Source organism: Callithrix jacchus, chromosome 15, assembly GCF_049354715.1.
Source record: "Callithrix jacchus isolate 240 chromosome 15, calJac240_pri, whole genome shotgun sequence".
Classification (NCBI taxonomy): Eukaryota; Metazoa; Chordata; class Mammalia; order Primates; family Cebidae; genus Callithrix; species Callithrix jacchus.
In genome coordinates, this window is record NC_133516.1 from 75,170,179 (window position 1) to 75,190,857 (window position 20,679).

The following is a 20,679-nucleotide window of genomic DNA, read 5'->3' on the forward strand; positions in this document are numbered from 1 at the left end:
GCAATATAGCAAGACCTCATCTCTATTAGAAATAAAAATTTAAAAAAAATCAGTGGGGTGTCGTGGTGCATGCCTGTATTCCTAGCTACTCAGGAGGTTGAGGTGGGAGGATCACTTGAGCCCAGGAGATTGAGGCTACAGTGAGCAGTGACTGTGCCACTGCACTCCAGCCTAGGCAACAGAGCAAGACCTTGACTCAATATATATATATATATATATGGCAACCAGAGGCTCACAGAAACTTAGCCCTGCATTCCCCCAGGAGCAATGGTTTAATATTCATTAACTCAGTGTTCATGATGACTTAATAGAACATACTACTGTGACTGAGAGTCAACTGCATATGTGTGTGTGTGTGTGTGTGTATATATATATATATATATATATATATATATACACACAGTATATATGTGGTTTTTTTTTGTTAAGACAGAGTCTTACTCTGTCACCCAGGCTGAAGTGCATTGGTGTGATCTCGGCTCACTGCAACCTCTGCCTCCTAGGCTGAGCAATTCTCCTGCCTCAGCCTCCCTAGTAGCTGGGATTATAGATTCCCACCACTATGCCCAGCTAATTTTTTGAATTTTTAGTAGAGACAGCATTTCACCATATTGGTCAGGCTGATCTCGAACTCTTGACCTCGTGATTCTCCCACCTCAGCCTTCCAAAGTGTTGGAATTATAGGTGTAAGCCACCGTGCTCACCATGTGTATGTCTTTGCCACTCTTGTTTACTCTCCATTTTGCCCTCTCTGTTCTTCTCCTAATCGATTGCATTTTTGGTTCACTCCCATTGATCATTGGTCCTTCTGACATTAACCTTGGGCCCTCAAGGGCACCAATGAAAGGGACTTTATTCATTTATCCATGTGTTTAATACATGTTTGTGGATCACCTTCCTTTACCATGCAGTGGTCTATGCTGGAACCTGAACACAGACCTTATGTTTCAAAAACATCGCTTATGCATAGGGTTATTATAATTCGTGATTTTGAGACAAATTGAGACTCTCATACTTATTTCTGGAAAGTGTTTCCCAATCTCTGCCATTCTCATTACCCACTTTCCTCCCCCACCCAAAAACCTCTTTGACCACATATTGTCATAAGCATAAAATGTTAGAAGGAAACTTTAGAGGTCACCTGGTCCAACCCCCTCAGTTTACAGATAACAAAACTGAGATCCAGAGTGGAAAAGTGAAATGCCCAAAGTCACAAAGCTAGTTCCATGGACTTAAAAAAGCAGGTGACAACCCAGGTAATAGTTCCCAGTTGCTCTATTGTATTACTCATGCATCTGGTAAGAAAAAGACAACATTGATTGTGATCTGGTAACTTCTGATTAAAAGCATAAAACACATTTCTGTAAATTGTGTTCATTGTAATAAAGCTGGAGAAAATGTGTAAATGGAAGTAGAAAAATGTCTAGGTTTAACCATTATTATTGTTTTGAGACAGGATCTTGCTCTGTCACCCAGGCTGGAGTGCAATGGTGTGATACGGCTCACTGCAGTCTTGACTCCCTGGGCTCAATTGATCCTCCTGCCTCAGCCTCTGGAGTAGCAGGGGCTATGGTGCACCATGCCCTACGTGTGTGTGTGTGTGTATATATGTAATTTTTTTCTTTTTTTGGTACAGATGAGATTCTACTATGTTGCCCAGGCTGATCTTAAATTCTGGCTGGCCTCAAGGGATCCTCCTGCCTTGGCCTCCCAAAGTTGCTCACACCTGAGATTATAGGTGTGAGCCACCACACCCAGCCTACTGTTTTTGTTTTTGTTTTTTAAGAAAAGTATTTCTTATCTGCAGTCAAGGTATCTAGATGTTTCCGATATAGAGGTTGTTTAGATTTCTCATTTGGGTGATTTTCATGATCCAAATACCTGTTGCTATAACACATCCAAAAGTGGGCATTGCTTGGTCCTAACAATATGTAACAAACATTTGCAAGCCAGGACTGTGACAACAAAGGGAGTTGGGAGTGGGCCTCTGCTACAAAGCCAGCCAGGAAACAGATCCAGCAGCCTTCACTTCCCGTTCACTCCCCAAACCTAGCCTCCACTCTCTCCCCTCCCAAAAAGGGGAAGGAAGAAGGTTAGGTAGAGATAAGTGCCCATCCTCAAACAAAGGATGGTGAACCCTTTTGGGTCGCTCAAGCACTCCCATTTCCTGTGGCTAAAGTTAGACCTATTAGATATGAATTTCATTTTTAATCCATGACTGGGCAGACAGAGGGTTACTGTGCCAGGAGTGGTTCACATCTTCTCCATAAAGGATGGGAAAAAGGAGGAGTCCCTTTTTGGTCATCTCAGTGTACAGGGTAACAGAATTGCTTTTTCTGTATTTGACACAGCAGCAAAATGCATGGGACAGTTACTTTGTGTGACAATTAAGAGACGGAGCTTCCACAAAATGTTTCCTAGGTCCGACTCATTTGTGAATCATCTTTGACCATAGCCCTTAACACTGAAAAAAAACAATATTCTGGAAACCAACATATTTTTTCTTTTATATTTATATTTAATGAAAAGTTTATGTTTAATGAAAAGTTTATACTATGATAAACAGTAAACCAGTAGGCTGGCCATAAATAGATGGTAAGTATTAAATATGCACAAACCAATGTAAATAAATTGTAGCTAGGTGCTACTGTCTGAGCCTCTTTGTATGTAGAAGAGAAAGATTGGGCATGGTAAATGTTAGGGGAGTATTATAGGTGAAGTATCCTCAATTTGAGCCTTTCTCGTTGAGGGATTTAGGATGGACAATGAATTGACAAAACAATAACTTTCTTGTTATGTGATCTGATGCTGGGTAAAGGACATTGTAGCAGACTCTCCCATTGCCCTGCCAGTATGGCTGAGGCCACTTCAGATGCCATCTGCAGGACCTCCTGTCCACACCTTTGACTTTCTATGTCCTCCTATGTCCCTGGCAGGGTTTCTAGCCAGGGATCACTCTAGAAGGAAACAGCTAATACCTACATCTTTGCCCCAGGATCTGCTTTAGGGGAACTCCAAACTAACAGTGGGTAAACGTACTATATTAAAGAAAGAAGACATACCTAAAAATGTTTTTTAAAACAGATATAGACCAGGTGCAGTGGCTCTTGCTTATAATCCCAACACTTTGGGAGGCTGAGGCAGGAGGACTGCTTGAGCCCAGGAGTTTAAGACCAGCCTGGGCAACAAAGTGAGACCCCATTTCTATAAGAAATACAAAAATTAGCAGGATGTGGTTGGGTGCACCTATAGTCCCAGCCACTCGGGAGGCCAAGGTGGGAGGATCAGTTGAACCCAGAGGTCGAGGCTGCAGTGAGCTATGATGGTACCACTGCACTCCAGCATGAGCAACAGAGCTGAAACCCTGTCTCAAAAATGAAAAAAAAAATATGTAAATAAATATAGATAGATACATACAGATTGGAAATGAAAGCATCAGAATGAGTTCATGGTTATATAAATATACATGCATTTTTTTTCCCTTGCATCTACTGAGAGGGATGCAATGGGACTACTAGAAGCAATGGCACTACCATAGCAAAAACATACCTAGTGCCTAGATCTTAGCTTCTAGATACTTCTCCACTAAAGGGAACCAGAGTTTCTTGGAGAAAAGGCTGATTCCAGGGCTTGGGCAGGGAGAATATAAGAAGATACTGGAACATCTTTTTGTATCAAAAAGTAATGAAGTGCCCTAAGAATAATGAGTATGTGAATAAGCTGGACACAGGCACCAGGTTGTAGAGCTCTCCGCAGCCAAGTCTGGGACAATCGGCGCATAAAAATGAAAAATGATAGTAACAGATCGTAACCCACTAAATAAAGTAGGGATCCGTGAGCCCACATGGATGTAAATAATAAATAAATGGTGGAGACCCGAAAGCTCTTCCTTCCAGTAGACGAATAACTTGTAAACATTGAAGGGATGATAGGGTTTAAAAATCATCAGTGGACACTAAAACTAGTGTGTTAACATTTCATGAGGAATGAGACACTTCTATAGTTTCAATTCGCTGGTTATTTAAAAACAGAGAAATCGTAACTTTCCAGTGGAGAAATTGAGAAGATGCCACCTCAATGAAATAATCTAAGCCAATGTCACCAATATTGGGTCAAACCGACACCACATGTCTTCTGAGGTGATGTGCTGAGAAAAACATTAGGTCGTCACTTCTGTCATATTCCCGTGAATTTTTTTTTCACATTCAACATGAAAAAAAGTATTCTCTTATTACTCTAGTTTTTTTTTTTTTTTTTTTGAGATGGAGTTTTACTCTTGTTACCCAGGCTGGAGTGCAATGGCACAATCTCGGCTCACCGCAACATCCACCTCCCGGGTTCAAGCAATTCTCCTGCCTCAGCCTCCTGAGTAGCTGGGATTACAGGCACGCGCCACCATGCCCAGCTAATTTTTTGTATTTTTAGTAGAGACGGGGTTTCACCATGTTGACCAGGATGGTCTCGATCTCTTGACCTCATGATCCACCCATCTTAGCCTCCCCAAGTGCTGGGATTATAGGCGTGAGCCACCGTGCCCGGCCTACTCTAGATATTTTTTAAATGTGTAACCTGAATCTAATCATGAAAAAGCATCTAGTAAACCCTCAGGTAGGGAAATTATGCAACATAACTGACCTGTCCCCTTCAAAATCATTAAAATCAAGAAACACAAAGAAAGCCTGGCTGTTTCAGATTCAGGGAGGCTCAAGAACCTCTGACAGTTAATGCAGTGCAGGGTCTTGAATTGGATTCTGGACCAGGAAAAACAATAGCTATGAAACATTTTTATTGGGATAGTTGGCATCTTTTAAAAAAAAGGGTGAATGAGTTGATATATTTTGTCAATGTTAAGTTTCCTGCTTTTGATAATAATTATCTTGTATAAGAGGATGGCCTTGTTTATAGGAAATATACACTGAGGTATTTAGGATCTAAAGGGACATAATGACTGCTACGCATTATGAAATAATTAGAAAAATATTTTATATTCATATGTATAGGAAGAGAGAGAGAGAGGAAGCAAACGAGGTCAACTGTAGGCAGCCATGACTTTCAGTAAAGGATTGTCAGTAGTATCTTATTCTAGACTTGCAAACTTTTCTAAAAGTTGGAAATAATATTAAAATAAACTTGCCAAAAAGAAATTCTCAAATAAACTGCACACTCTGCCCTCCCCAAGAAAAAGGCCTGTGTTCCTATTAGAGTCCTCTTCAGGGACTCTAATAACCTCTCACCACAGTACTCCAGGGGGCATCAGGCCATTGGCACTGCTGCCAGCTCTGCAGGATCTGCCAACCCTCGGTGCTTGCGGGCCCTTATGTGGAGGCACAATTCCTGAGGCCCAAGAAGATAATTTCCAATTATTTAATCAAAAATAGCTCTGTTCCAAACAAAACTGGAAACTCTCCCAAGAGGCTGGCCGTTTATCCTAAAAGATGCCCCTTTCTCCGAGTAGGAAAGAAGCAGCTGTAAGGAAAGTAACTGCATAAAAATGAATACCCTTTCCTCAGAAAAATGGACCTGAATATGCCAACCCAGCCTCTTTGTGGATCTCCTCACGGGAGGCATCTGGAGCCTCAGGAGCAGCCTTGGACCATTCCTATGACAAAGGCCCCTCTCTCTGCACATCTAGAACTCATTCAGCACAGGGGAGGCCACCAGTCTTTCAGAGTAATCGTGACTAACTCGAGAATAATGCTCTTGGCGATAGTCTGCAGGGAATCTGTCAGAACAATAACGTGAAAGGCAGTTCCATTTGTGATGCGGTGATTGGGAAGAAGTCAGCTGTGATTAGAGGGACATTTTCCTCCTGCAGCTGTCTTTGAAAGTGGAGGAGGGGCTCACCACAACCCCAAATTACAGGGAGGGAGGTAGAGGGCCGCTAAACACCAGGGACATGCAGGTATTTAGGGCACACCTTCTTTAGTGACACTAGCATGTTCTGTCAAGTTCTGAGTAAAAAGCAAGAGTTGCGGTGAGCCACAAGTGGGCTGCAGGGGTGGGGGAAAGTGCTTTGGGCTAACTTTTCTAATCCGGAATCTTTGCTTCAAAGTTCATCCCAATCACTTTTATCCTGAAGTCCGAAATGGGGACCTGGCTTTTGCAGAATCAAAGAACATTTATCCAGCATTTAATCCATTTCCCAGGAAATCAGTGTTTTACTAAGAGTGGAATTCTTTCATGTTTAGGACTTCCCTGCACATTTCGAAGGCCTAACCCAGCACACAGAGAAATCTCAACACATGTTTGTTTACTGCTGTATGTGAACAAATGAACCTCCTTGCCCATAAAATGGCAAATCCATAGAATTTCTTTTTTTCTTTTTTATAAATAAAAATAGAGAGAGATCTGGCCTTGCCACGTTGTCCAGGCTGGTCTCAAACTCCTGGGTTCAAGCAATCCTCAGCTTCTGTTGAGCCACAATGCCTGTCCTAAAAATTTCTTTTCAGGAGAACTAAAATCTTAAATACTATACATAAAATATCATTTTTTATTCTGAGGCTGACAGTATTTATGAATTTGGACAATAGAAACAGAGGAACAATAGGATACTCAGATAAATTAATTTTACTTTATAATTTCATTCTTTCAACAGTATTTTATTAAGCGCCTACCATGTGTCAGACAGTATGTAAATGCTGTAGGTACATTGATTAGCAAAAGAGATGCAGTGTCTGTTCTCAGGAAGAACACAGTTGAGTAGACCCAGTTGACTCCAGTGTACAACCAAGACTGAGATCATACCTCAGAGTTGTCCCACCAAACTGTCAGAAGCTGAGGTATTTATCTGCCAGCCCCAGTCCCTCACAAGTTGAAAGCTGATCCTAGTGGCATTAACTCCCCGGCATTTCTGGCCTGTGGGAAGCTGATTTGTTTGCTTTCCACATGGTGTGCAGGCAAATGGTGATTGCCCAGGGGTTGTCAGCCGGCTGTATCTGCTACATGAGTGACCAGTTCTGATACTCACAGAACAGCCTTAGTCAAGTCATTTAAACTCTTTAAGCCTCAGTTTTCTTATGTGTAATAACTTCTTTGGACAGCTGTAAGGATTGGTTATAATACATGTAAAGCACCCAGCAGAGCAGTGGATTTTTCTTTTTCTTTTTTTTTTTTTTTTTGAGATAGCGTCTTGCTGTCACCTAGGCTGGGGTCCAGTGGCAAAATCGTGGCTCACCGCAACCTCTGCCTCCCAGGTTCAAGTGATTCCCCTGCTTCAGCCTCCCAAGTAGCTGAGATTACAGGTGTTCACCACCATGCCCAGCTAATTTTTGTATTTTTAGTAGAGATGGGGTTTTACCATGTTGGCCAGGCTGGTCTCAAACTCCTGACCTCAAGTGATCACCTGCCTCAGACTTTCAAAGTGCTGAGATTACAGGTGTGAGCCACTGTGCCCTGCTGGCAGTGGATTCTTAATAGACAGTTATTATAAATCCCAGCAAAGGGGCTGGGCATGGTGGCTCATGCCTGTAATCCCAGCACTTTGGGAGGCCAAGGCAGAAGGATCGCTTAAGCCCAGGAGTTCAAGACCAGCCTGGGCAACAAAGAGAGACCCCATCTCTACAAAAAATAAAATAATTAGCTGGATAGTGGCACATGCCTGTAGTCCTAGCTACTCGGGAAGCTAAGGTGGGAGGATCCCTTAAGCTCGGGAGTTTGAGGCTACAGTGAGCTGTGATCATGTCACTGCACTCCAGCCTGGGAGGTAGAGTGAGACCCTGTCTCTAAAAAAATTAAAATAAAATAAAGAATCCCAGCAAAGGGAAGGGACTACCTTAAGCAGCCAGAACATACAGTAAAGAAATGTAATTTTGGCAACTGAAGTTGTGCGTTCTTATGTTAGACAACACCAAATGGTAGTATAAGGGTGCCTTTCATTTATTTAAAGGAATGTCCTTTATAGGACAGCTTGACAAGAGCAGCCCATTTCTCTAGCATTTTTCATCTCTGCTTGGTGTAGTAAATTGTCCCAAGGAGTAGATATTCCAGACACTGGTGATTGAAAGGGGAAGGCTTGCACACTGCTCTCCCTAGGGTTAAAGGCCTGCCTGTTGGCATTTGAGGAACTGCTCATGAACCCATGGGGTGTTGTGGCTGCTAAGACATTACTACACTGGGAGCATTTCTAGGTAGGAGAAAGTAGGAACACAAGCCAAGTGAGGGAAAAACTGACAACTCTCTTTGTAAATTCAGGTCCCCAGTATTATTGTGGATGATGAGCACTTTGAATTTGAATTCTGCAGTCGGACAATCTAAGTTGATTGTTTATTACGTAGAATAACTTTCTAGAAATTAAATAATTATTTGGAGACTCCCTAAACTGCATATGTATGGATAATATTTTTTGTTGATAATGGCTTCAAATCATTCCGTCAGTGAAGAATTTTAATAAGCAGGATTTTGTTATAGTGTTAAAAAAATAAGTGAATCAACATATAAAAGAGGGCCAAGGAGGCCCCAGTGATGCTAGTGTATTATGAACCAAGGATTGCAATGAATTTATCTGATTCAGCCTACCTGAGAACCAGTAGAAAATAATAATAGTAATTACAGTAATTTAGAAAGCCCAGTAAAAAGTGCTCTAATTAAGGCAATTTTGTGCTTTTTGTCACATCCCACTGTTGAAAATCCTTGTGAATATAGACCCCTTCTCCTACCTTAGATCGATGCCCATATTTTTTTTTCTAGGACAGTTTTTTTGGAAAATGTATTTCGCAGTCTCCTGTACTGGATAGACAAGTTTTCTGTCTGTTCTCCTGCTCCCCTGGTCTGGAGTGTTTTGGAGGGAAATGCAGTTTGTAATTGTTGAATGACAGTGAATCCAGCTGCCTGTTAGCCAGCAGGGTTGGCAGTGGCACTGGCAGGCTGGCTAGGTCTCCTCCCTCCTCCCCCTTGTTTGATTGGACATGCTTTCCTTTCTATGAGAGAAGAGGACCTTTTTTTAGCTAAGACTGTGTCATCTGTGCCTCCAAACAAGTTAAGGGCCAGGGGTTCCATGGCTAAGATCATAATGGGGGCTTTTCCTAGTTTGCCAACATCAAGTTAATGAGCAGACTTTTAGATATGTTAAGTATTCGCCCCCCAACTCCACCCCCCCACCCCCTGTGGCTGTACTTATTTGCTGTTACTGCTGCTGTTGCTACTATTACCATTAATAGTTAATATTTGAGTAGTTACTGAGGGCCAGGCATTGTGCTAAGCTCTTTACCCACATTGATCTGTTCGACTCTCACAACAATCTTAGGGGAGAGGTACTATTTAGTGTCCTCATTTTATAGATGAGGAAACAGGTACAAAGAGGTAAAGTCATGTGCTTAAGGTTCCATGACAAATAAATGGCTTAACTAAAATGTAAACTCACAAACACTGACTTTAGAGCCTACCTAATGTCTTCAACCTATATTTGGTAGTATCTGAGCTCATAATTGCACATTATATTTGTTAAAATTTATTTGCCCACAGCTCAGAAAACATAATAATTTCCCATTTCTCCACCCTGTGAGCACATTGAAGAGAGCTTAATAAAAAAAGCACCAAGGGTTCCTGGATGCCGGAAAAGGGAGGATGTTTTAAAAATAAGGAAAAGAAAAATAAAAAATAGTGTATTAAAAATGGAGTAGGGGCTGAGCACGGTGGCTCACACCTGTAATCCTAGCACTTTGGGAAGTGGAGGCAATAGGATTGCTTGAGCTTAGGAGTTTGAGACCAGCCTGCAAAACATAGACCTTTTCTCTATTTTTTTTAGTATGTGTATTTTTAAAGATGGAGTTGGGGTTCCCTTTCTCAATTCTCCCATTCGCTTCTGGAGCTTCAGACTGGAGAAAAACAAAATGTGGATCCTCTCCCTGCTAAAACGTGAATTTAGCAAGTCAAGTACTTGCTAAGGGCAAGTACAAGAACACAAAATCCTTTTGCTAATCTTTCCCCAAAGAAGGAGCAGATGAAAGGCAAGGCATCAAAGCCTCTGAAACCACCAAGCTGTTTGCCAGCAAAAAGATAAATCAAAAAGGTTCAAGATCTGGTTTGAATTTAATAATTACAAATGACTAATCAGGGACTATTTGCTGCCAAGTCAGGAGCTGCTCTCTCTCAATCAGTGTGTTTTCGCTGCTCTGGTCACTTGGTTATTAAATAGAAAAAGCCCAGTGATTAAATAACAGAGTTGTTCTGACACTAATCAATTCAATCTTGGCCATTTAAAATTAAGTCTGGCTTGCAGTAGCCCTTGTCTCTGTGAAAGACGTGGGAATGACACAGTGCAAATGTGACTAAAGGTATCCAGAGAGTGTTTATGGATAGCCCTATGGGCCCTGGGTTGTTGGAGAGAGTCAGGCAGCATCCCAGGTCTCCTGCCCATCATTCTGCAGGATCCCCCAACTCTAATGCCCTCTCTGCCTGCCTCTCAACATCAAATAACAACAAAATAATTATGTCAGTGACAGTAGCAGTAATAGTAATTACAGTAATAACCACAGTAACAATAGTAAGTACATTTTAGAAATCTCTTGCCATATGTCTGGCTCTGTTCTAAATATTCTATTTCCTTTAATCCTTGGAATAACTCCATGATGGAGAAAACCAAAGCTTATAGAACTGTTCTGTGACACTGAACTATCCCATACACCTAGAACTTGCCTGGCACATAGTAAATGCTCGGTAAATATTAGTTGAGTGAATGAAGGAATAAAGAAGTAACTTGCCGAAGGTCACACCAAGTAGCAGAGGTGGAGCTGGATTTTGAACTGTCATCTCACTTATGCTCTTAGTTTCTTTGCGGTATGTAGGTAAATGCCTTGTAGACCTTTTTATATTATTTTAAAACACATATGATTTTAAATAAATAAATATTTATTTATTGAGACGAAATCTTGCTCTGTCGCCCAGTCTGGAGTGCAGTGGCATGATCTCGGCTCACTGCAGCCTCTGCCTCTAGAGTTCCACTGATTCTCCCTGCCTCAGCCTCCAGGGTAGCTGGCATTACAGGTGCATGCCACCACATGTGGCCAATTTTTGCATTTGTGTTAGAGACGGGGTTTTACTATGTTGGCCAGGCTGGTCTGGATCTCCTGAACTCAGGTGATCCACCTGCCCTGGCCTCCCAAAGTGCTGGGGTTACAGGCATGAGCCACCCCGCCCAGATATTAAACAAATATTTAAATGTATTTTACGTTATTTTAATATATTGATTTAAAGCAAATGTAGATTGTTTTTAAATAATGTAAAAAGAGGAATAACGTCGTATGGCAGAAAGGTCAGTGGTTTGGCAGTCAGGGTGGCCTCCAGAAAACCCTCTCCAGCACTCAGTCACTTTGTGACCTTGAGCAAGTTACTTAAGCCTTCCTGAACCTCGGTGTCCCTCTCTGTAAAATGAACACCACAAGGCCTACTTAAACCGGGCTGAGGAGAAGCTTAAATGGCACAGTCCATTAAACTGAGAGCACAGTCCTGGGTTCATAGCAGGTGCCCAATTCCAGCATCTGCTTCCCTTCACTTTTGCATTGGAAGGCACCTGGTGATTCTCTCAAAACCTCAAAGGAGGTCTGGAGAGGATGGAAGCTAAGTCAGGTGGGGATATGCTCTTCAGGCTTGGACCACAGCCAGCTCTTCTGAAAGTCTATCGGGTCAGGACAGAATCAGTGCTCTTCACAGAGAGTCTTTCCCAGGACAACTGAAAAAGCAGTTTGTTCATGGGTTATTTACCGATGAGGTTCAGATGTCTGCCTTGTGCTATCAGAAGCTAGCCAATCCTAAAAAGAGATAGCCACAGAGTGTCGCAGAAACAATAATTTGTGAAAGTGGGTCAAAAGGTTCAGGTGAAGGTCAAGCTAGTAGGAGCTCTCAAGCAGAGACAATAAGGAGTCTCCGGCAATGTTCACCTGGTCCTTCCAGGAATACCCATATCTCCATGAGGCCTCACACTGGAATATGCATCAGACTTTGCTCTGTTGGAAATTAGCTAAGGGAGCTCTTGGTTGCTTTTTTAAGAAGCACAACAGGGTTTTTTCAGCACCTGAGCGCTTCTAGAAAGTGTCTATATCAAATATATAACCTGCAAGGCTAAGGATTTAAGAGACTACATGTGGGTCTATCGTTCCCACAAATTCTCCTCTGTAACTGCCTTTCTCCCCGCTCCTATATAGGCACATGACATTGAGAAAAAGGGGTGAGGTACCCATTAAATTTATGTAAGGTTTGTTTCAGCTGGCTGCTTCCTGTCCATCTGAGGTGTTATCAATCTTGGATTACTTCCTCTTAAAGCACAGAGACTGAGTCTCCATTCTGTCACCCAGGGCAGTGCATAGATAGATTCACTGGTCAGGGATGTGCCTCCCCCTTGAAAAGATCTGACATTCCTTTTCATAGGAGTGGAAATGGCCAATATCCCACTTGGACCAATGTCTAAACAACTGTAATTTCTTTTAACATGTCTATGCGTTGTAAGGAAAATAAATGTCCCCACTGGCAAGAAAAAAAAAAAAAACCCTCTTATTTGAAAAGCAAGAATCTTAGCTTGAATGGGCGGGTTGTTTTTTTTTTTTTTTTTTTTTGAGATGGAGTCTTACTCTGCTGCCAGGCTGGAGTGCAGTGGCACAATCTCAGCTCACTACAACCTCCACTTCCCAGGTTCAAGCCATTCTCTTGCCTTAGCCTCCCGAGTAGCTGGGATTACAGGCACGTGCCACCACGCCCAGCTAATTTTTGTATTTTTAGTAGAGGAGGGGTTTCACCATGTTGGTCAAGATGGTCTCGATCTCTTGACCTTGTGATCCACCCACCTTGGCCTCCCAAAGTGCTGGGATTACAGGTGTGAGCCACCGTGCCCAGCCGAATGGGCAGGTTTTATCTCCAAGATTTGAGGTTGAAGAATTTCAGCCTTCAATGACCTTCAATTTTGAGGTTTTTAAATTTAATTTAGGCTGCCCTATTGCCATCAGATGCTTAATGAAAGGGAAAGATGCCTCAGAAACACTGGCCTCCTTTAGTCATTTTTTAAGGCACCCATTTAGAAATTACTCACTGACCTACTGCTCAGCACAGGGCACTGAGGGGTTAAAGATTTGTGCTGAAATCAGAGAGCAGAGACCACAGCACAATTATTGGGCTCACCCAAAGTGCTTTGTTTTCATGGTTGAAAGGGAAGTGGACTGTGCATTTGCTTCAGTAAATTTGACAAGAATAACAGGGCTCCTCAAATTGGCTGGGAACCTGTCAGACCAAGTGTGCAAATGCGCAGTTCACACACAGTGCCCTTCCTGCCTGGGAGCACCCCCAGGTAACTGATCAGTGGTTTCTGATGCAGAGGAAGTAAAATGGCATTTTTTACTTCCTGTGGGCAGTTCCTAACAGGAGCACTCACTTACTGTGCACTTACTATGTGCCAGGTCTTGTCACTCAATATATATAATCCTCATAACATCCTAACCTGAAAGGCATTAATTTCTACTCTACAGATAACATCTCAGAGTGTCAACCTCCTCCTGATACTGCCCAAGATCCCAGGTATAATACTGTAGCCACCCAAGGCAGGAGAAGCAGAACTCAGGAAGGGAATGGGGTTATTCTAGACAGCAGGACACCCTTGCTGCTATGCCCCAATTCATTCCCCAGCACATGTTGCTAATTGTGATCATAGCATTCTCTGGCTTGCTATGCTGTACAATCCTTCTCAATACAGTGCTCTAAGTAGACACTAGCAGACATTCTGGATGGCAAGTGAGACATAACCTATCTGCCACCAATGCTTGCCACCAATGCCTGCTACCTGATAGCTCTTAAAACTAGAACGGACCACAAAATTGATTTGGTCTAGACAGTGTGTGCTGTGGTCTTGAAGACCAGTCTCTCTAGTAGAATGCAAATTATTTTCTTGCCATATTCCTCATGCTCAACACCTTCTTAGACCTTCTGTGCAGGTCTGATGTGCCATCCCAGACTCTGGGACGGGACAGCATGGTGGGGAAGCACATAGTTTGAAGTAGGACAGAACTGGATTTGAATCCAGGCTCTGCCACTTGCTAATCCTGAAACCCTGGACAAATTCCTGACCCTTTTTGAGCCTTCATATCTACCTACCTCATGGGGTAGTTATGAGGATTGAATGAGGTCATGCTTATAAGGATTTAGTTCTGTGCCTGACATGTAGTGAGTGTTCAATAGGCTAAAGTTTCCGTTACTATCAGCCTGAATTATTGTCATCATTAATAGCTCCGGTGAAGTTCAAAGTGAATGCAGTGTCCTGTTGCACTCTCTGCTTTCTGAGATGCTCATTTGTTTACGTTTCCATGGCTTATTTCCAACTGGTGATTTCTTCCATAAGGTGCTCTGTAGATCACTGGCATGAGCTCAGCATCCCAATGTTCTAGAAATCCTAGTTCCTGGGTAGAACATCAAATGCTGCCTGTGTGTGGCTTTTCCACCTGCATGCCCTTCTTCACCTGGGTGCCCATTGGTCCTTTCTACTCTCCTCCTGTGGCCCCCTGGAGTTGGGCAATTGGTAAAGAGGATAAGCAAAGGGAGGAGGACCAAGAGCATCAAGAAAATCCAGACTATTTGAAGGGAAGCTGGCTTTGTCCTAGGGATTGTCCCAGGCTCTGGGACTGTGATGATGATTGACCAAGTCCTGCTTTCATGGACTTATGTCTCATGAAAAGGTCAACCAAAACCCAGAAAACAGACCCATAAAATTATCTTTCTAAGATGGATCTGCCCTGCTGGCCTCTCTCTTAGCACCTTATATGACTCATTCATAACAGGGACAATCTGTAATTACTTTGTTTTATTTTTATTCCAAACCAGTGGGCAGGGAACATGCCTGGCTCATTCACTGCTATATCCCGGGACCCAGAATTGGGCTTTGCATGTAAAAAGTGCTCAGTAAACGCAGAGCAAATGAACAAACGACTAAGCTATGGTTTGTGAAATTTTTGTTCTGAGCCCAGAGTTTCAACTTCAGGCTACTTTTTTGTTGCTAGCAGTGGCCAGTCACCTCCCTATATAAGAAAATTGAAAAAGAAAATTCATTTTTTTAAATCCATACAGTTTTTATTTTATAAAATGTGTGGCTTCCTTAAGGAGATCATTCTAACCCAGATCAACTGTCTACGGCTGAATTAAAAAGACAATTGGAGGCCATTTGTCTTCCAGATTTGACACTTGGGGCTGGTGGCAGTATCTAGCAGGAACTGGGTTAGGGGAGCTCATGAGGCTGGGCTCCAACACTGGGTAGTGTACTGAATTGGTCTGGAGAGGGTTGCAGAGCTGTGAGAAAAAGAGCTTCTCTTATTCCCCTGACCCTGCATCAGTGTGCATCTAGGCTACTATTAACATGTCAGGCTGACAAAATCATAAACTCTAGGAATAGAACTGTAGCACCATAAAACTCAATAATCTGGTAATACCAGGTTGCAGCATGTATGGGTGTAACCACAATCTGGGCAGTTCATAACAGGAGCTGCCACTTACTGTGCACCTACTACGTGCCAGGTCCTGTCACCCAACATCGGTGATCCTCACAACAGCCTATCCTGGAAGGCATTATTTCTACTCTACAGATAACATCCCAGAGTGTCAACCTCCTCCTGATACCTCCCAAGATCCCAGGTATAATATTATAGCCTCCCAAGGCAGGAGAAGCAGAACTCAGGAAGGGCATGGGGTTACTCTAGGCAGCAGGACACCCTTGCTACCATGCCCAATTCGTTGCCCAGCACATGCTGCTAATTGTGATCACTGCATTCTCTGACTTGCTATGCTGTGCAGTCCTTTTCAGTACGTTGCTCAAGCAGACACTACCAGACATTCTGGATGGCAAGTAAGACATAACCTATTTGCACCAGTGCTTTGAACAGTATATGTAAAAGGCTTTGCCCTAGGAATTAGAATCCTGGATTCAGAGTGTTATGCTGTAACTATGTAACTGTGAGCAAATTGCTTCTCTCTCCTGACCTCAGTTTATTAACCTGTAGAATGGAAATTATCCCATACCATATCTGGCTCAAAAAGTCACCATATAAATATAAGCTGGTGAATTGGTTTCACTGGAACTGAAGTGCTGTTTTTAATTGTTTCTGGATGGTGAATTAGTAAGGATTAGGGCCCTATACAAAACATGGCAAACTGTGCCTGGGGTTGTGATTACCATCTTATCAAGGCTCCCCGCTAAGGACCCTGAGTGGAGTATTGGACTTCCTAAAAGTCACTGAGTGAGCTTGTTAATGCAGATTCATGGGCAGCCTACCAAGTGGCTGAGTAAGCATTCCTGGGGATGGCTCCTGGCATTGCATCTCTGAATCATTCCTCAGGTGATTCTGCTACATGCTGTACCACTGCTTCAGTGGAAAAGTGCATAGATCAGGAGCACCAATGCTCTGATAGGGCCATGTGGACCTTTTGGATTTAAAATATCTAGGTAGCTCCTTAGCAAAAAGAAGTCCCAATCTCTTCCCCATCTTTGTATGACAAACTCTTATTCCTCCTTTAGGTCTATTCAAATGCCTCCTCCTGTGGAAAAATGTTCCTCACTGTCCTTCCAGAGCCCTCTAAACCATGTTTTAAGCACCTACTCTGTACCAGGGACTCTACTAAGCTCTAAAATGCATTACTATATTTACTCCTCCTCCTTTGAAAATAGAAGGTAATGCCATCACTACCACCTCTGCTTACACCTTAGAGTTGAGAAAAGGTGACTCAGAGAAGCAAAGTTACTTTCTCTAGAGTGTTTGGCTCTTATTGTATTATAGTTCTTCATAATAGCCCTGTCTCTCCTACATGAGTGTGAGGTTCTTTACCATAGGAATTTCTAACCTTTGCATTCGTGGGAGCAAACACAGGACCTGGCACATAGTAGATGTTCAACAAACCTTTGTTAAATTGAGTGAAAAAATAATAGAAGAATTATAGTAATATAGAACATCGCAATTCTTTTTGCTTTCCAACCTCTGCCTTTGTTCAAGCTCAGGGTTCCATTAGAGGAGGAGGACGCAGACTCCATTTGGGATTGAAGACTACAGAAGTCTTCACACTCTCTTGTAACCCCATGCCAGTGATTCTGGTCTTCTGGTACCTTTCTTCTAAGTAACATCAGAAGACTTAGGAAGTCACAGGTTAGGGACTGAAGAAACACTTGACTGGTTGGTTGAGTTGGGGGTACAGAAGAAAGGTGAATGCATCTTTTATGAGCTTTATTGTGGCTTGTAGATTAAATTTATTTTCTTCTTATGAGAAGAAAAGGGGCCAGGTCATTAGGTCGCTCCTGTAATCCCAGCACTTTGGGAGGCCAAGGCAGGAGGATCATTTGAGACCAGGAGTTTGAGACCAGCCTGGGAAACATGGCAAGACCCTATCTCTACAAAAAATAAAATTAGCCTGGTGTGGAGGTGTGCTCCTGTGGTCCCAGGTCCTTAGCAGGCTGAGGCAAGAGGATTGCTTGAGCCCAAGAGGTCAAGGCTGAAGTGAGCTGTGTTCACACCACTGCACTCCAGCCTAGCAACAGAGGGAGACCCTGTGGAAAAAAAATAAAGAGAGAGAGAGAAAGAGAGAGAAGGAAGAAAGGAAGGCAGGAAAGAGAAAGAAAAAGGAAGGAAGGGAGGGAGGGAGGGAGGGAAGAAAGGAAAAGATGGAAGCAAGAAGGAAGGAAGAAAAAGAAAGGAAAGGAAAGGAGGAAGGAAGAAAGGAAAGAAAGAAAAAGACTTTTTACATCTAACTTGGCTGGCAGACTGCCCTGGTCATAAATTTACAGATTTACTTCAAATATAATTATCTTCAGTCCAAGTAATAACTTTTTAAAAATTGTGTGGCTATAAAGTAGGAAAGTTGGAGAAGATGTCTAGGTTTCTTTTCAACATTATGGTTCTGTGATTGCATTAGGACACTGGATAAGGTTTAGAGCAAATTTAAATTAGCTAAGTGCAATGCAGCTCTAAAAATGGAATATCTTCAAGTGAATTAGATTTTCTTTCCAATCTAATCTCCTCTTCCAAGTTAGTCAGAATCTAAACTTTGTATCTAAATTTTTGAGCTTTGATACATGGAGACATTTAGAAAAAAAGGAAACTCAGAAACAAACAGCATGCATAAGAATAATAACAATAACGCAAACCAATTACCCTGGAGCCTAATATTTTCTCATAACTTCTTAGGCTTTCTTAGAAGTGTTAATTTACAGGCCAGGGGAAGTGGCATGCTGTAATCCTAGCACTTTGGGAGGCTGATGTTGGCAGAGCATGAAGTCAGGAGTTCAAGACCAGCCTGATCAACTTGGTGAAACCCGTCTCTACTAAAAATACAAAAATTAGCTGTACGTGGTGGTGCATGCCTATAATCCCAGCTACTCAGGAGGCTGAGGCAGGAGAATCACTTGAACCCAGGAGACAGAGGTTGCAGTGAGCCAAGATCACGCCACTGTACGCCAGCCTAGGTGACAGAATAAGACTCCGTCTCAAAAAAAAAAAAAAAAAAAGTTTACATAGCTTGGTTAAAGGTTTTGGGTAACACAGTGGAAATGATAAGGACTGCATGTGCTATTTGATTGCTTTTTTCTTGCCTTAATCAAAGCCATAATCCCTATTTACCTTTCAACTTTGTTTTTTCATTTGTGTTGCAGCGAAAACGGAAGCAGAGCACCCAAGATGAAGATGCTGTTAGCCTTTGCAGTCTCGACATAAGTGTAAGTACAGTCCTTTCTACCTCCCCTGGCGCTGGGAGCATCTTGCTTCTCTGAAGGTTATTTGCTAATGTGCTGTGTGCTTGAAGTGTGCTTCCAGGATCTGACTATGGAAGTTGTGACCCAGGGAAGTTTTTTTTTAAACCAAGAATCATTTTATTTCACTGGAGAAAGCTGTATGGCCAACTTAAACTTCCAAGCCAAGTTGTTTATTACCTGTGTCTATTCTCTCATAAAATGAGTTATGAACTCAGTGCATCTGGGTAGAATCTAGATAAATACCAGTGTGCTCTTTTAGAGGCTGGTTCCAAAAGATGGAACAGATGTTTGTCCCCCTTTTGGGGGATGTTAGTGGCTTGGCCCAGCTCAGGCAGCCGGATGGCCCAAAGGCCAGAAGACGACTCCAGTAGCATAGTGGAGTTGAGTGGTTTTGGATCAGTAGATCTTAGTTTGAATCAAGATTCTATACTTACCATCGTGTGACATCTTTCCTTACCTGTTTCCTCATCTGGAAAACAGGGATGAAAAGACTTAACCTGACAAAATTTGGGAGAGGGTCAAATAAAACAATAAAAGTGAGAATGCTAAACATTGTCTGGTACATACTGGGACAGATAAAAATACCAAATGTTTGCCTCATTGTGCTTTTTAAAATCAGAAGTTTGCAGAAGATGCTCAGATGACTTGGTAGTTGACTGTTGGTGATGATCAAGGTGGAAAAGCTTTCTTGGCTTTGTTTCAGAGCATGTCCTTGGAGACTTAATTTCATAGCTTTCTTTGTGTGGCCATCTTGTCTCCCCACTGATGCAACTGGGAAGGCTACCTCGGCCTCTGATGCCCTCATTATCCAGGGGCTGGGAGGTGGAATAGGAATTCAGGCCCTCCCTGGGCTCCCCCTGTCTGTTCGTCATTTGCACAACCCTGGAGTTTTAACCACTGTGCTCTGTGGATCCATCTAACATTAGGCCCTGCTCTCTCTCCTCTACGGAGACTGGGAAAGCTAGTCTTAAGAGCTGAGAAGGTTTCCATGCTAGGAATAAAGAACTGAGTCATGGTTCTGGCTCTGTATATAATTAATAGCATACCTTGGACGAGTCACTTCCCTTCTCTGAACCTCTGTTCCTTCATTTGTTAAAAAATAAAAAAGGGTTGGGATCAGACCTTCCAAAATCATTGCGGAAAGGAAACTCATTGGATATGGATTGTTAGGTACTTAATTGATAACATTATTACCAGTGTGAACAATGCTTTTAACTAGTTTTAATTACTGCAGAGTTTTCTGTGATACAGACAGCCGTGATAGAACTTGAACTGGCATTAGTTAATGTACTTGAGTGTCTATTTTAGACTTGTTTAACATCTGGTTTAGCTTGTTCCAATCTTTAGACCCTCAGACTGATAGCGTTGGGCCAGTTTACTAGGTTGCCATGGTGAACAGGACAAAAAGATGATGTTCCTCTGGGTTTTACTTTACTCATTGAATATTTTGTTATTGACAACTGAAGTCTATGGAATTCCTCTTAGCAGTAAGATTCTTTTGTGTTTGAATCTTTTTAATTTTGTGGAAGTTTACTTTTAGAATTTAAAGATTTTCAGCATTTAAAGACTGTCAGAATTTACAGAGCCCCTAGCCACCATGTGTGTATTCCAGACCCCTCTGCAAATTATAATAAAGTGGAAGCCCTGGAGGTGTAATGATTCAGGCAAGACTTCAATCCAGGTCACTTCTAAGACCATGCCTCACATTGCATTTTTCCCCCAAGTATATATTGATGTCTGTTTTTCAGGAAAGCATGTCTCTAGATGATTTCTACCGAAGAACCACCAACCTTGTATTAAAGGACTATTTGCAATTATGAATTGTGATTTGATTTTTGTCTTGATTGGCATCAATGGCCTTGACTTCCCATCAAGGTCACAAGCCTCAGATAATGAACAATTTGGCTTCTTTTCTTCTCATGCAGCTGTGGATGATGTTTCTCTTTTTCTTAACCATCTTGTCTATTATGTTTTGTCACAGT

General features: G+C 42.3%; 1 protein-coding gene across 19 annotated transcripts in view; it reads left to right on the forward strand.

Annotated features, from left to right (window-relative positions):
- ARHGEF3 (Rho guanine nucleotide exchange factor 3) overlaps window positions 1-20,679 on the forward strand; it is a 348,474-nt gene that overhangs the window by 165,961 nt on the left and 161,834 nt on the right. For all 19 annotated transcript variants that reach the window (XM_078351854.1, XM_078351855.1, XM_078351856.1 and 16 more), the window contains one exon: window positions 18,599-18,661. In XM_078351854.1, coding sequence (XP_078207980.1) covers window positions 18,599-18,661 — 63 coding nt within the window. The remainder of the gene's footprint in view (window positions 1-18,598; window positions 18,662-20,679) is intronic.